General features: G+C 45.0%; 1 protein-coding gene across 4 annotated transcripts in view; it reads right to left on the bottom strand.

The window, feature by feature from the left end:
• Nucleotides 1–17089, bottom strand: part of LOC109879107 (striatin-interacting protein 1 homolog) — a 38947-nt gene extending 21858 nt beyond the window's left edge. For 2 of the 4 annotated variants that reach the window (XM_031798084.1, XM_031798085.1), the window contains exons 1-5: nucleotides 16965–17089; nucleotides 13727–13796; nucleotides 12911–12985; nucleotides 5706–5840; nucleotides 3314–3434 (exon numbers count right to left, since the gene is read on the bottom strand). In XM_031798084.1, coding sequence (XP_031653944.1) covers nucleotides 3314–3434; nucleotides 5706–5840; nucleotides 12911–12985; nucleotides 13727–13796; nucleotides 16965–16985 — 422 coding nt within the window. In that variant the 5' untranslated portion in view covers nucleotides 16986–17089. Of the gene's footprint in view, nucleotides 1–3313; nucleotides 3435–5705; nucleotides 5841–12910; nucleotides 12986–13726; nucleotides 13797–16868 lie in introns of all 4 variants that reach the window. The other 2 variants (XM_031798083.1, XM_020471295.2) reach the window with 2 other exon arrangements.
• Between the last annotated feature and the right edge of the window lie 273 nt (nucleotides 17090–17362).

Raw genomic sequence — 17362 nt, 5'->3', positions numbered from 1 at the left:
ACAAACTGAAATGGTCCACCCACAGAGACAGAGTGGTGAAGAAGGCACAACAGCGCCTCTTCAACCTCAGGAGGCTGAAGAAATTCGGCTTGTCACCAAAAACACTCACACACTTTTACAGATGCACAAATGAGAGAATCCTGTCGGGCTGTATCACCGCCTGGTACGGAAATCGCTTCGCCCTCAACCGTAAGGCTCAACTGGGGGGTAGTGCACAATGCATCACCGGAGGCAAACTACCTGCCCTCCAGGACACCTACACCCCCCAATGGTCACAGGAATGCCAAAAAGATCATCAAGGACAACAACCACCCGAGCCACTGCCTGTTCACCCCGCTACCATCCAGAAGGCGAAGTCAGTGCAGGTGCATCAAAGCTGGGACCGAGAGACTGAAAAACAGCTTCTATCTTCTCAAGGCCATCAGACTGTTAAACAACCACCACTAACATTGAGTGGCTGCTGCCAACACACTGACTCAAATCTCTAGCCACTTTAAAAATTGGATGTAATAAATGTATCACTAGCCACTTCATGTAATGTAATGTAATGTATAATACCCTACTCATCTCATATGTATATACTGTACTCTATACCATCTACTGCATCTTGCCTATGTCATTCTGCCATCGCTCATCCATATTTTTTTGTTTTTACCTTTATTTAACTAGGCAAGTCAGTTAAGAACAAATTCTTATTTTCAATGACGGCCTAGGAACAGTGGGTTAACTGCCTGTTCAGGGGCAGAACAACAGATTTGTACCCTGTCAGCTCGGGGGTTTGAACTTGCAACCTTCCGGTTACTAGTCCAACGCTCTAACCACTAGGCTACCCTGCCGCCCTGGTATATGTACATATTCTTATTCATTCCTTTACACTTGTGTGTATAAGGTAGTTGTTGTAAAATTGTTAGATTACTTGTTAGATATTACTGCATGGTCGGAACTAGAAGCACAAGCATTTCACTACGCTCGCATTAACATCTGCTAACCATGTGTATGTGACAAATAAAATGTCATTTGATTTGATTTGGTGGAGGCAATGTGATGGTCTGGGGGTGCTTTGGTGATGGTAAAGTGGGAGATTTGCACAGGGTAAAAGGGATCTTGAAGAAGGAAAGCTACCACTCCATATTGCAACACCATGCCATACCCTGTGGACGGCGCTTAATTGGAGCCAGTTTCCTCCTACAACAGGACAATGACCCAAAGCACAGCTCCAAACTATGCAAGAACTATTTAGGGATGAAGCATTCAGCTGGTATTCTGTCTATATGCAGTGGCCAGCACAGTCACCGGATCTCAACCCTATTGAGCTGTTGTGGGAGCAGCTTGACTGTATGGTACGTAAGAAGTGCCCATCGAGCCAACCCAACTTGTGGGAGGTGCTTCAGGAAGCATGGGGGGAAATCTCTTCAGAGTACCTCAACAAATTGACAACTAGAATGCCAAAAGGTCTGCAAGGTTGTGATTGCTGCAAATGGAGGATTCTTTGACGAAAGCAAAGTTTGAAGGACACAATTATTATTTCAATTAAAAATCATTATTTATAACCTTGTCAACGTCTTGACTATATTTCCTATTCATTTTGCAACTAATTTCATGTATGTTTCTGAAAATGTAGCTACTAAGATGTTCTAATAAGCCTAATCCTACAGAGCAGTACATTACTTTACTGATTTCCCCTGTTGTCCCTTTCCCCCACTGCGTCCCTTTCCTCCACTGTGTCTCCTTCCCCCACTGTGTCTCCTTCCCCCACTGTGTCTCCTTCCCCCACTGTGTCTCCTTCCCTCACTGTGTCCCTTTCCCCCACTGTGTCCCTTTCCCCCACTGCGTCCCTTTCCCCCACTGCGTCCCTTTCCCCCACTGCGTCCCTTTCCCCCACTGCGTCCCTTTCCCCCACTGCGTCCCTTTCCCCCACTCTGTCTCCTTCCCCCACTGTGTCTCCTTCCCCCACTGTGTCTCCTTCCCCCACTGTGTCTCCTTCCCTCACTGTGTCCCTTTCCCCCACTGTGTCCCTTTCCCCCACTGTGTCCCTTTCCCCCACTGTGTCCCTTTCCCCCACTGTGTCCCTTTCCCCCACTGTGTCCCTTTCCCCCACTGTGTCCCTTTCCCCCACTGTGTCCCTTTCCCCCACTGTGTCCCTTTCCCCCACTGTGTCCCTTTCCCCCACTGTGTCCCTTTCCCCCACTGTGTCTCCTTCCCCTACTCCATCCAGCAAACAACTAGTGAGAGTGAATGCAACTGTGTACCAGCACTGTAGCATTAAAGGCTCAGTGCAGTCAAATACATGATTTTCCTGTGTTTTCTATACATTTCCAACCTATGAGGTTGGAATAATACTGTGAAAAAAATAAAATAATGATGTCCTTTTAGTGTAAGAGTTGTTTGAAAAGGCCACCTGAAATTTCAGCTTGTTTTGGTGGGATGAGTTTTGGCCTGCCTGGTGACATCACCAAACAGTAAATGAGTTAATAAACCAATAAGAAGCAGTTCCAAGCATCTCTGCCAACAACAGCTAGTTTTCAGTTTTCCCCTTCCCACTCACACCACTCCCAGACAGTCCTAGCAAAATTCTTGCTTGAGAAATTGTACTTTGCTAAGAAACTAATTTTGTTTATTTTTCCCCATTTTAAATCGAAAACAGTAACATTAAGGTACTTAATTGTTACCCTGTAAATGATTTGATATAAAAACAGCTGAACCATTAATCAAGGCTCACCAACTTTAAACATCAGCTTTCTGAGCAGCTAACCGATCGCTGCAGCGGTACATAGTCCATCTGTAAATAGCCCACCCAATCTACCTACCTCATCCCCATATTGTTTTTATTCACTTTTCTGCTCTTTTGCACACCAGTATCTCTACTTGCACATCATCATCTGCTCATTTATCACTCCTGTGTTAATCTGCTAAATTGTAATTCTTTGCTACTATGGCCTATTTATTGCCTACCTCCTCATGCCTTTTGCACACACTGTATATAGACTTTATTTTTTTCTACTGTGTCATTGACTTGTTTATTGTGTTATTGGCATGTTTATTGTTTACTCCATGTTTTTCCCTGTGTAACTCTCTGTTGTCGTCTGTGTCACACTACTTTGCTTTATCTTGGCCAGGTCGCAGTTGTAAAGGAGAACTTGTTCTCAACTAGCCTAACTGGTACATAAAGGTGAAATAAATAAATAAATTAAAAAGGAGGAAGTAAACTCTAACCACAGTGGTGCTAACACTTGTTGAGAGACATAACAACACAGTCATTACGAGACATTGCAGTGATGTTGTGGTGCGGTTGTAGCAATGTTGTCCTACTCACTCCATCTCCATGCTCAGCAGCTCCAGGAGAGCGGTGAAGACGCCCATGTCATACAGTAGGAACACGTTGTGGCGAGACCAGTGGATCACGTCCGTGTCCGTGTCACACTCATCAAACACTCCTGGGGAACGCCACACAACAGACACACATAGGGTTCAACAGATGCTCCCTCACCACACAACACTCTCCCCTCCCCCCGCTTCTCCTTCACCCAAATCCAGACAGCTGATGTCCTGAAAGAGCTGCAGAATCTGGACCCCTACAAATCAGCTGGGCTAGACAATCTGGACCCTCTCTTTCTAAAATTATAAGGCCGCCATTGTTGCAACCCCTATTACTAGTCTGTTCAACCTCTCGTTTGTATCGTCTGAGATATCTAAAGATTGGAAAGCGGCCGCGGTCATCCCCCTCTTCAAGGGGGAGACACTTTAGACTCAAACTGTTACAGACCTATATCCATCCTGCCCTGCCTTTCTAAGTCTTCGAAAGCCAAGTTAACAAACAGATCACCGACCATCTCGAATCCCACCGTACCTTCTCCGCTATGCAATCCGGTTTCCGAGCTGGTCACGGGTGCACCTCAGCCACGCTCAAGGTCCTAAACGACCTCATAACCACAATCGATAACAAAGACAGTACTGTGCAGCCGTATTCATTGACCTGGCCAAAGCTTTCGACTCTGTCAATCACTGTATTCTTATTGGCAGACTCAACATCCTTGGCTTCTCTAATGACTGTCTCGCCTGGTTCACTAACTACTTCTCAGACAGAGTTCAGTGTGTCAAATAGGAGGGACTGTTGTCCGGACCTCTGGCAGTCTCTGGGGGTGCCACAGGGTTCAATTCTCAGGCTGACTTTTCTCTGTATACATCAATGAGGTCCCTCTTGCTGCGGGTGATTCTTTGATTCACCTCTATGCAGACGACACCATTCTGTATACATCTGGCCCTTCTTTTGACACTGTTAACTAACCTCCAAACGAGCTTTAATGCCATACAACACTCCTTCCGTGGCCTCCAACTGCTCTTAAACGCTAATAAAACTAAATGCATGCTCTTCAACCGATCACTGCCTGCCCGTCCAGCATCACTACTCTGGACGGCCCTGACTTAGAATACATGGACAACTACAAATACCTATCAGAGAAGTAGTTGGTAAACCAGGCGAGGCAATCATTTGAGAAACCAAGGCTGTCAAGTCTGCCAATAAGAATGTGGTGATTGGCAGAGTCGAAAGCCTTGGCCAGGTCGATGAATACGGCTGCACAGTAATGTCTCTTATTGATGGCGGTTCTGATTTAGTTTTGGACCTTGAGCATGGCTGAAGTGCACCCATGACCAGCTCTGAAACCAGATTGCATAGTGGAGAAGGTACGGAGGGATTCAAAATGGTCGGTAATCTGTTTTTTAATTTGGCAATCGAAGACCTTAGAAAGACAGGGTAGGATAGATATAGGTCTGCAGCAGTTTGGGTCTAGAGTGTCACCCCTTTGAAGAGGGGGAAGAGACAATTTTGTATCTCAGACGATACAAAAGAGAGGTTGAACAGGCTAGTAATAGGGGTTGCAACAATTTCGGCAGATCATTTTAGAAAGAAAGGGTCCAGATTGTCTAGCCCGGCTGATTTGTAGGGGTCCAGATTTTGCAGCTCTTTCAGAACATCAGCTATCTGGATTTGGGTGAAGGAGAAATGGTGGGGGCTTTGGTGGGTTGCTGTGGAGGGTCCCGGGCAGTTGACCGGGGTAGGGGTAGCCAGGTGGAAAGCATGGCCAGCCGTAGAGAAAAGCTTATTGAAATTCTCAATTATAGAGGTTTTATCGGTGGTAACAGTGTTTCCTTGCCTCAGAACAGTGGGTAGCTGGGAGGAGGTGCTCTTATTCTCCACAGACTTTACAGTGTCCCAGAACTTTCCTCTACTGACGGGTTGAGGCCAATGTCATTCCAGGATACCCCGGCCAGGTTGATTAGAAAAGCCTGCTCGCAGGAGTGTTTTAGGGAGTGTTTGACCGTGATGAGGGGTGGTTGTTTGGTCGCAGACCCATTACGGATGCAGGCAATGAGGCAGTGATCGCTGAGATCTTGATTTGAAACAGCAGAGGTGTATTTGGAGGGCGAGTTAGTTAGGATGATATCTATGAGGGAGCCCGTGTTTATTGATTTGGGGTTGTACCTGGTAGGTTCATTGATCATTTGTGTGAGATTGAGAGCATCAAGCTTAGATTGTAGGATTGGCGGGTGGGTTAAGCATGTCCCAGTTTAGGTCACCTAGTAGCACGAGCTCAGAAGATAGATGGGGGGGCAATCAATTCACATATGGTGTTGAGGGCACAGCTGGGGGCAGAGGGTGGTCTATAGCAAGCAGGCAACAGTATGATGATGATGATGATGATTACCCTGTGCCAGGTAGAGGATGGCCCGGGCCACCTTCAGCCTTTTGTCCCGGTCAGTGACCTCCAGAGCATCTAGTAGTCTCATCACATAGGCCCTCTGCTGCTCCTGACCCAGCTCAATCCACCTCCTCCCCCGCACTGCAGAGAGACAGGGACAGGGTGAAAGAGACCAGGTGAGTCATGTCACTTTGTAGGACTGTGTGACCTTGTGACTGAGTTTGAACATCTGTCGCTCTCTTACTCTATTAACTTCTATCTCCCATTCTCTCACTTTTTATTTTCTTCGTCCACCCCCCCGCACTCTCTCTCTCCCCCACTCCCTCCCTGCCCTTTTCACACGTGAAAAAGATTAGCAGGGATCAGGTCTGGTCATTAAACTCACACTGACCCAGGAGCAGCTAGCCGAGTCAAAGTGTCCTGGCACCCAGCTCACATGCATTGTCACAGCAGGCTATTTCAGCCCTGGCCAGGTATAGCAGTACACCCACTGATCACTGATCACCCACTGTGATGCCAGGATCCAACATCAAGGCAGCAACGCCTTTTACTTCTAGGCTATGAGCGATTGATTCCTAAAAGTGAAGTATATTGTACAATTAGGATCGTTTCTGTCCTTTATTTTTTTACCTCAACTCTTGGGATTCTTGTAGGACATCATGATCAATGGAATTCAAATAGCTAGTCAGTTCCCCTCTTTCAGTAGACATTTTCTGACAGACAGTACCTTCAAAAAGTATTCATACTTATTCCACATTTTGTTGTGCTACAGCCTGAATCCAAAATGTAGTACATTTGTTTTTCTTCTCACCCATCTACACACAATATGCCATAATGCAAATGCATCGAAAATGAAATACAGAAATATCTCATTTACGTAAGTATTCACACCCTTGCGTCAATACATGTTAGAATCACCTTTGGCAGTGATTACAGCTGTGAGTCTTTCTGGGTAAGTCTCCACGAGCTTCGCATACCTAGATTGTACTATATTTGCACATTATTCTTTTTTAAATTCATCAAGCTCTGTCAAGTTGTTTGTTGGTCATTGCTAGACAGCCATTTTCAAGACTTGCCATAGATTTTCAAGTTGATTTAAGTCAAAACTGTAACAAGGCCACTCAGGGACATTCAATGTTGTCTTGATGAGTAACTCCAGTGTATATTTGGCCTTGTATTTTAGGTTATTGTCCTGCTGAATGGTGAATTTGTCTCCCAGTGTCTGTTGGAAAGCAGACTGAACCAGGTTTTCCTCTAGGATGTTGCCTGTACTTAGCTCTATTCCATTTCTTTATACACCCCCCCCCCCCCCCCCAACAAAAAAAACTTCCTAGTCCTCGGCGACAAGCATACCTGTAACATGATGCAGCCACAGCCATGCTTGAAAATATGAAGAGTGGTACTCAGTGATGAGTTCATCCATCCTCAGTTTTCTCCTATCACACAGCCTTTAATCTCTGAAACTGTTTTAAAGTAACCATTGGCCTCAAGGTGAAATCCTTGAGCAGTTTCCTTCCTCTCTAGCAACTGAGTTATCTTTGTAGTGACTGGGTGTATTGATACACCATCCAAAGTGTAATTAATAACGTCACCATGCTCAAAGAGATAATCAATGTCAGCCTTTATTATTATTTTTTTACTCATCTGCCAATTGGTGTCCTTCTTTGCGAGGCATTGGAAAACCTCCCTAGTCTTTGTGCTTGAATCTGTGTTTGAAATTCATAATAATTGAATGTCTGGCACAGGGATGAGGTAGTCATTCGAAAATCATGTTAAACTCTATTATTACGAACACTTATTATACATACAACCGGTGACTTGTTAAGCACATTTTTACCCCTGAACTAGTTTATACTTGCCATAATAAAGAGGTTGAATACTTATTGACTCAAGACATTTCAGCTTTTCATTTTAAATTAAAAATGTCTAAAAACACAACTCCACTTTGAAAATAGGGAGCATTGTGTGTAGGCCCGTGACACAAAATCTTAATTTAGGCTGTAACACAACAAAATGTGTTAAAAGTCAATGGGTGTGAATACTTGCTGAAAGCACTCGCTCTCTGACAAAACTTCCCCTGTTTGAAGTTCATCCCATGTAACTTTTAATGCGCGGCTCTGAGAAGTGCTCTGATAATGGTCATTATGAGAAACGTGCGTGGAGAGTAGCGACGCAGAGGACATGGGTGCATAACAGATTTAGCAGTGATGGAGAGTGGCAGTCTGGCAGATGTGTTAAAACATTGATGAGGGGCCCCGTCACCGTTTGACATAGTTTCAAACCCAGATACAGAGAGACAGCACATCTCCTATCTCTCTCCGCCGCACAGCCAGCCAGCCAAGCTTTCCACGGATCCAGCTATTCATTCCTATTGGCTTTATGGAAACAGAGTGGGAAGAACAAGACGTTGCCTAGCTCTCTTAATTTATGTAATATGCTGCAGCTGCAACAAAATTGCCCTTTGGGGACAATAAAGCTCTGTGGAATTGAATGCCTGGCGCTACACATGTATTGTTCCTCATTACGAACCTTCCTTTAACTCGGTAAGCTGAGTAAGAATACAACCGCATTTACAGCACAGCAACGAACTGGGCAGAGTTTGAAAGAATGTGAGAGGGATAGAATGAATGTGGAGATTAGACCAGCAAAATGGACACAGTACAATTCATCCGGCTAAAAGGATTCACATTAGAAGATAAAACGTAAATCGACCAGCTGTTTAATAACAGTGCTCATGATATGGAACAGTTGGTCACGGTAGGTATGGCTGTTATCTATTCGCGGCAAAACCACAGCTAAGGCAGCTCTGTTTGTCCTGGTGCTAAGAGAGGCAACGGCTGCAGAGCAGAGTTTGGTAAGATGTGCGTGTTCCTGTATGTATGTATGTACAGTTGAAGTCGGAGGTTTACATACACCTTAGCCAATTACATTTAAGCTCAGGTTTCACAATTCCTGACATTTAACAATTCCCTGTCATAGGTCAGTTAGGATCACCACTTTATTTTAAGAATGTGAAATGTCAGAATAATAGTAGGGCGAATTTTTTATTTCAGCTTTTATTTCTTTCATCACATTCCCAGTGGGTCAGAAGTTTACATACACTCAATTAGTATTTGGTAGCATTGCCTTTATATTGTTTAACTTGGGTAAAATGTTTCAGGTGGCCTTCCACAAGCTTCCCACAATAAGTTGGGTGAATTTTGGCCCATTCCTCCTGACAGAGCTGGTGTAACTGAGTCAGGTTTGTAGGCCTCTTTGCTCGCACACGCTTTTTCAGTTCTGCCCACAAATTGTCTATAGGATTGAGGTCAGGGCTTTGTGATGGCCACTCCAATACCTTGACTTTGTTGTCCTTAAGCCATTTTGACACAACTTTGGAAGTATACTTGCGGTCATTGTCCATTTGGAAGACCCATTTGTGACCAAGCTTTAATTTCTTGACTGATGTCTTGAGATGTTGCTTCAATATATCCACATAGTTTCCCCCCTCATGATGCCATCTATTTTGTGAAGTGCACCAGTCCCTCCTGCAGCAAAGCACCCCCACAATATGATGCTGCCACCCCCGTATTTCATGGTTGGGATGGTGTTCTACGGCTTGCAAGCCTCCCCCTTTTTTCTCCAAACATAACGATTATGGCCAAACAGTTCTATTTTTGTTTCATCAGACCAAAGTATGATCTTTGTCCCCATGTGCAGTTGCAAACCATAGTCTGTCTTTTTTATGGCGGTTTTGGAGCAGTGGCTTCTTCCTTGCTGGGCGGCCTTTCAGGTTATGTCGATATGGGACTTGTTTTACAGTGGATATAGATACTTTTGTACTTGTTTCCCCCAGCATCTTCACAAGGTCCTTTGCTGTTGTTCTGGGATTGATTTGCACTTTTTGCACCAAAGTCTGTTCATCTCTAGGAGACAGAACACTTCTTCCTGAGCAGTATGATGGCTGCGTGGTCCCATGGTGTTTATACTTGCGTACTATTGTTTGTACCGATGAACATGGTACCTTCAGGTGTTTTGAAATTGCTCCCAAGGATGAACCAGACTTGTGGAGATCTACAATTTAGGTATTGGCTGATTTTTTTTGATTTTCCCATGATGTCAAGCAAGGAGGCACTGAGTTTGAAGGTAGGCCTTGAAATACATCCACAGCTAGACCTTAGTGCTGCTTTTGATACCATCGATCACCACATTATTTTGGAGAGATTGGAAACCCAAATTGGTCTACACGGACAAGTTCAGGCCTGGTTTAGATCTTATCTGTCGGAAAGATATCAGTTTGTCTCTGTGAATGGTTTGTCCTCTGACAAATCAACTGTAAATTTCGGTGTTCCTCAAGGTTCCGTTTTAGGACCACTATTGTTTTCACTATATATTTTACCTCTTGGGGATGTTATTCGAAAACATAATGTTAACTTTCACTGCTATGCGGATGACACACAGCTGTACATTTCAATGAAACATGGTGAAGCCCCAAAATTGCCCTTGCTAGAAGCATGTGTTTCAGACATAAGGAAGTGGATGGCTGCAAACTTTCTACTTTTAAACTCGGACAAAACAGAGATGCTTGTTCTAGGTCCCAAGAAACAAAGAGATCTTCTGTTGAATCTGACAATTAATCTTAATGGTTGTACAGTCGTCTCAAATAAAACTGTGAAGGACCTCGGCATTACTCTGGACCCTGATCTCTCTTTTGAAGAACATATCAAGACCATTTCAAGGACAGCTTTTTTCCATCTACGTAACATTGCAAAAATCAGAAACTTTCTGTCCAAAAATTATGCAGAAAAATTAATCCATGCTTTTGTCACTTCTAGGTTAGACTACTGCAATGCTCTACTTTCCGGCTACCCGGATAAAGCACTAAATAAACTTCAGTTGGTGCTAAATACGGCTGCTAGAATCCTGACTAGAACCAAAAAATGTGATCATATTACTCCAGTGCTAGCCTCTCTACACTGGCTTCCTGTCAAAGCAAGGGCTGATTTCAAGGTTTTACTGCTAACCTACAAAGCATTACATGGGCTTGCTCCTACCTATCGCTCTGATTTGGTCCTGCCGTACATACCTACACGTACGCTGCGGTCACAAGACGCAGGCCTCCTAATTTTCCCTAGAATTTCTAAGCAAACAGCTGGAGGCAGGGCTTTCTCCTATAGAGCTCCATTTTTATGTAACGGTCTGCCTACCCATGTCAGAGACGCAAACTCGGTCTCAACCTTTAAGTCTTTACTGAAGACTCATCTCTTCAGTGGGTCATATGATTGAGTGTAGTCTGGCCCAGGAGTGGGAAGGTGAACGGAAAGGCTCTGGAGAAACGAACCGCCCTTGCTGTCTCTGCCTGGCCGGTTCCCCTCTTTCCACTGGGATTCTCTGCCTCTAACCCTATTACAGGGGCTGAGTCACTGGCTTACTGGGGCCCTCTCATGCCGTCCCTGGAAGGGGTGCGTCACCTGAGTGGGTTAATTCACTGATGTGGTCATCCTGTCTGGGTTGGCGCCCCCCCTTGGGTTGTGCCATGGCGGAGATCTTTGTGGGCTATACTCGGCCCTGTCTCAGGATGGTAAGTTGGTGGTTGAAGATATCCCTCTAGTGGTGTGGGGGCTGTGCTTTGGCAAAGTGGATGGGGTTATATCCTTCCTGTTTGGCCCTGTCCGGGGGTGTCCTTGGATGGGTCCACAGTGTCTCCTGACCCCTCCTGTCTCAGCCTCCAGTATTTATGCTGCAGTAGTTTATGTGTCAGGGGGCTAGGGTCAGTTTGTTATATCTGGAGTACTTCTCCTGTCCTATTCGGTGTCCTATGTGAATCTAAGTGTGTGTTCTCTAATTCTCTCCTTCTCTCTCTCGGAGGACCTGAGCCCTAGGACCATGCCCCAGGATTACCTGACATGATGACTCCTTGCTGTCCCCAGTCCACCTGGCCGTGCTGCTGCTCCAGTTTCAACTGACCTGAGCCCTAGGACCATGCCCCAGGACTACCTGACATGATGACTCCTTGCTGTCCCCAGTCCATCTGACTGTGCTGCTGCTCCAGTTTCAACTGTTCTGCCTTATTATTATACGACCATGCTGGTCATTTATGAACATTTGAACATCTTGGCCATGTTCTGTTATAATCTCCACCCGGCACAGCCAGAAGAGGACTGGCCACCCACATAGCCTGGTTCCTCTCTAGGTTTCTTCCTAGGTTTTGGCCTTTCTAGGGAGTTTTTCCTAGCCACCATGCTTCTACACCTGCATTGCTTGCTGTTTGGGGTTTTAGGCTGGGTTTCTGTACAGCACTTTGAGATATCAGCTGATGTACGAAGGGCTATATAAATAAATTTGATTTGATTTGAGGTACACCTCCAATTGACACAAATTATGTCAATTAGCCTATCAGAAGCTTCTAAAGCTTTTTCTGGAATTTTCCAAGCTGTTTAAAGGCACAGTCAACTTAGTGTATGTAAACCTCTGACCCACTGGAATTGTGATACAGTGAATTATAAGTGAAACAAATCTTTCTGTAAACAATTGTGTGAAAAATTACTTGTGTAATGCACACAGTAGGTATCCTGTCCTAACTGACTTGCCAAAACTATAGTTTGTTAACTAGAAATTTGTGGAGTGGTTGAAAAATGATTTTAATGACTCCAACCTAAGTGTATGTAAACTTCTGACTTCAACTGTATGTGTGACCTTCTCCCAACACCTCCAGCTGAAAGTCAGGTTAGAGCAAGCAATCAGACAAACACACACACACCACTGGGCAGAACACTGCTGACAGTTCACTTGTATACTCTCCCTCCTTCTCTCCATCTGAACCACTTACAGAAAAAGGGAAATGTTACACCTGGGAGCGGTCAATTAATCAGCTCCCTCGACCCTCTCTCCCTTTCCCTCCGTCCTTCTCTCTCTTTCACCCCCTCTCTCTATCAGACTCTCTCTCTCCAGATGATTACCAGGGCGAGAATCCACTTCTACATACTCTCTCTCTCCGTAAATGCTAGATTAACAGGCAAACACATTAGAGGGTATGCAAACAAACAGCGTGTTCAAGGTGAGTCAGAAAGCCTTTTGGCACACTCGCTGCTTTAGAAAAAAAAACATGCGTGTGTATGCGCAAGGACACACACACACACACACACACACACACACACACACACACACACACACACACACACAGTTGGCTGGAAAGACAAATCCGCCACTGACAGACAAGAAGGTAACAGTACCATGGCTCCTGAAGTCCTCCTCAAAGTAGTCCCTGTTGAGGGCGAACTCGGGCTCCTCCGTGTAACTGTATATCTCTGTGGACAAACAGGAGAGACAGGGGAACCATCAGACAGACAGGATGACATACAGTACAGTACTGAAGGATTCAACAGAGGTAATGCCATGAAAGACATCACGGGGTATACTGTAGTGGAAGCCCTGTATGGCTCAGTTGGTAAAGCATGGGATTTACAACGCCAGGATTGTGGGTTTGATTCCTGGGGCCACACATTTGTCAAATTCATGGAAGCAATGTGACTAAGTCGCTTGGGATAAAAGTGTCTGCTAAATTGCATATATTATAAGCCAACTCTTTCACTAAGTACCTTTCATAAAGAATCTATTTGGCTCCCAGTTATCCTTTCTGTCGTGTTTTTGTTAGATTCATGACATCACTGACTAATCCTTCTTCAGCGAGTATACAGTAGTTAAATGTCAACTGTCACTCCAGCCTGATCGAACAGTCACAAGAGAGCAACGGTAGTGTGTGTTTGTGTAAGCTAATGTCTCAGCGGGACTAGCGACCTAACCAATGCAGCTGCATTCAACAAGGGAAAAATATGACCTTGCATTGACTCAATCCCATGTAGCTGCTGACAGCGCAGCACTGTACAACAGTGATCACCAAAGCTACAAGGGTTACCTTGCATGATTTTGTTCCAGCAACTGTTCAATAAGGTGCTTGAATAATGTGCTTTGTGGTTGGAACAAAAGCCTGCCCAATAGCTGCCCAGGTCTAGGGTTGGTGACCGCGGGATAGGGTTTAAAGACCTTACCTGAGAGTTCAGCAGTCAGGCTGTCTGTGTCCCCATACTCAAACTCCAGGTTAGGGGACTCCATGGAGCTCTGAAAACAGAAAACAACATTGAAGTCTTGGCAGAATTGCAAAGGGAAATTAAGGCACATGACACACACACACAGACACAGACATAGACACACACACCCCTGAATTCCTTTATAATTATTGCATGGCTATGCAAATACTGGGAACAATCAGAGTGGAAAAACTGAATGAGAGGTGTGCAGGAGTCAACATGCCCTGCATTTCAGAATGGGTTAACGGACGTATCCAGTTAAGGATCTTTGATGCCGCTCTGACATCAGCCTCACCCCAAGCCCCCTGGGCACTTTACTGCAGGACACCATAGTACACACACACATGGTGGGAATAAGGACAGAGACAGGGCCCGCCTCTGTTTGCCGTCATAGCCACTTAAAGCATTATTTTCCCAGGTCGAGACAGACTGATACAGTATGCATGATCTCACCAGTTATCAAAGCACCGCAGAACAACAACATTCTCATACTGCCAGCCAATACAAAAGATTGTAGCACTTGGACAGAGACAGACTAGACTTTGAAATAGGTTGAGACCGGCCGTTAGTGAGCCTTGCGAGAGTGTCTCAGCAGCAATTTAGTGACAAAGAAAATGACAGCTAATCACGGTCCTTAAATGACACGTGTCAGAGCCTGAGCCTTTGCTGAAGTGTGAGGACTGTCTGTAGTTGTTTCTTCCATGCATCCTACCACAGAAGGGCAGCAATAGCCAGGGATAAGCTAACATCTGTAATTCACTGGAACCTGAAGAACCCAAAGCCTCAGAGCCAGAAACAGTCTGTTGAGATCCAATAGGAGCGATTGAAAACGTAAGAATCGTTTGGCCTAATGATTTGTTCACTCCAAATACAGTTGGCACAGATCCCACTCCAGATGCAGACTTGTTGTGTCGTACGAGGTGATTTTCAGACACAGTCTGAGAGTGAAGGCATTCTGAGTCAGTGGAACGTGTGTCCAAATTAAGTAATTCAGAAACTGGGCTGGACTCAGAATGACCCACACACACACTGTGCATGTCAGACGGCTGAGAGAGCAGGAGTCACAGCAGGCTAAGGAGAGAAGATGACGGCGTACCCTCTGACGGGGAGAATGACACATTCCCAGAGGATGAGCCTGGGGTTCAGGGGCCGATAGTCTCACAGTGTGACAGGGCGACAATGGAGGTAAGCTTTGGGGGGAAATCACTAGGGAAGATATTTTGGTCTTCAGAGAAAAAAATGGACCAGTCACGGTTTGATGTGCTACATCGAAAATGTGCTCTAGTTAGGTGTTCAAACTTTAGGTTAATTACACACTAAACCACTGGCCCCGGGGATCTGCAGGGTGAAGGGCTTTCGTTCTAGCCCGGCACAGTATCATGACCACTAGAGAACGAAAAAAAAAAATCGGTATCATATTTCACTCTAGTTAAAACCATGTCAATGCAGTCTAACCACTGACACCGATGTCACTGTGCTGACTGTTCTGACCGTGACACTCACATTGCCTTGAGTGCAGATAGTGATGTTTCTCAGAGACCAAGCTAAACCCTCAACCCCATTAACATTTCAGCTCATGATTGTTTGATTGGGATTATAATAAAACACAGGCCTCAATCCTAGTGTCTGATTGGCTTAGTCCCCCCCCCCCCCCCCCCGTCCCCCGTCCCCCGTCCCCCGTCCCCCTCCTCCAGAGGATATGAGAGGATGCCAGAAGGTTGTGTCTGTTGCACCGGAAAAAAAACCGAAAGGTTTTTATTGTTATTGCTCTCAATAGAGCTCTTTCATGTTTGTCTGAAGGAGAGTGGGGAATTTGGTGTCTCTCGCTCAGCTACCCATGGGCATCAGCAATTCTCTCCACTCCCCAACCAGCTTGCTATGAACACTAACCTTCCTTCCACACTGGCACAGTGAACCCTGCGCTCCGCCGTCAGTGTGCGCAAACACTGGGCATCACGTCAAAATACCCACCAGCCCCCATCAACCCTCCTCTCACATGAGCATTTGTTAAAAATAACCTATGACCAAAGCCAGCCAGCCAAGCCAATGGGCCAATGCAATAATAAACGTGAACACAGATCACATGAGGAACAGCCTGGACAAATAAAGATAATTAAGTGGTTTGATCATATCTCATATCGGCAATGATGACTTAGGCGTACATTGTGTGGCTTGCGCACTGAATCTAGTCTTAGATATTGACTACACCAGGTGTTGGCCGGGGTAGGCAGTCTTCGTAAATACGAATTTGTTCTTAACTGACTTGTCTAGTTAAATAAAGGTGACATAAAAAATGAAGATGTAGGCTACCTACCACCACAGTTCACCCACTAGCAGGGCTAGTCTGGATCTGGGTTGCACTGCCAAGACATGAATCCAAAATGCTATTGATTTGTTTTTCGCTTTTAACGGCTGAATTAATTAGTTATTAGAAAGCAATATGCTGCATCATAGTAGTATGGAACACAATGTCAAGCGTGTTTACTTGAATGCAACTACAGGCCATTGAGGTACAATATAATTACAGAAACATTTTGAAAACCTATTAGTGTGTTTTTGTATTTGATAAATATCCAGTTAGTAATTACATCTAAATATGTAATAATTAGGAAACTAGCTAATAGCCTATGCCTTATTCTATCCATTTCAAATCCACTCTTCCTGCACTGACAAAAAATGCAATTCAAAAATAATATTGAGTCACACACTGACATATCTACAGATAGGCTGCTGCCCGAGCATATGGGACACACCGAATTAACATCAATACGGTGTATATAAACCTACTGTATATTTGCCAATCTGACACCGGTCTACGATGCACAAATTCACCGGCGGTGGGTGCAAGACAAGACCCGACCACAAAACGGCCTGGACATTGACAGTCACATTAGCTACCTGCATTTGCCACGTTCAGAATTAACCATAAGCTTACGGTATTTATAGCATCCACTTGCGCTGTCACCAAAATAACAACCCGGGCTGCAAGCTTTCAAAAGCGGCTCTGTAGCAAAAGGACATTTAAAGCTCCCCAGCAACAACAAACCACACGGACACCGAACCCTCTATACCGGCTCAACGAGTAGCTACAAACTGGCTTTACCTCCCAATCCTTCAGCAGATTCTTGAACACATCTCTCCCATTCGGCAGAGGCCTTTGCTTGTTGCAGTTACTGTTAATGTTATTAATGATAGGTACCTCCATTTCGTCCGCCTGCATCTTTCTGTGTCGGTTCGTTCACTTTCTCTGCAGCTCGTGCATTCCGGTAAGGCTCTCGAGCCTGTCAAATTGTAACAGATTTCAGTATTCCAAGTTCAGAAAATCCGTCCCCGTCCGTGCGATTGGTTGACTGGACGCCAGAGAGGGCGGGGTTAATTTCTACTGTAAATGGTGACTGGCGAGTTGGTCTTGCCCACGAGTGAATCAGTGGGGTAGATGATGCGAGTGATCTAATGCGGTCAATGAATTGGTGCTGATGCTGAGCATTCCATAATGGCACCTGCATTAGAAACATTGTCCGTTTCTGTGGATTGCATGAAACATGTGCTATTATAACAAAGTACTGATAGGCCATTCACTTGCATCTATTGCTTGAA

Source organism: Oncorhynchus kisutch, linkage group LG19 (genome assembly GCF_002021735.2).
Source record: "Oncorhynchus kisutch isolate 150728-3 linkage group LG19, Okis_V2, whole genome shotgun sequence".
NCBI lineage: Eukaryota > Metazoa > Chordata > Actinopteri > Salmoniformes > Salmonidae > Oncorhynchus > Oncorhynchus kisutch.
This window is presented reverse-complemented; position numbering and strand designations above follow the sequence as displayed.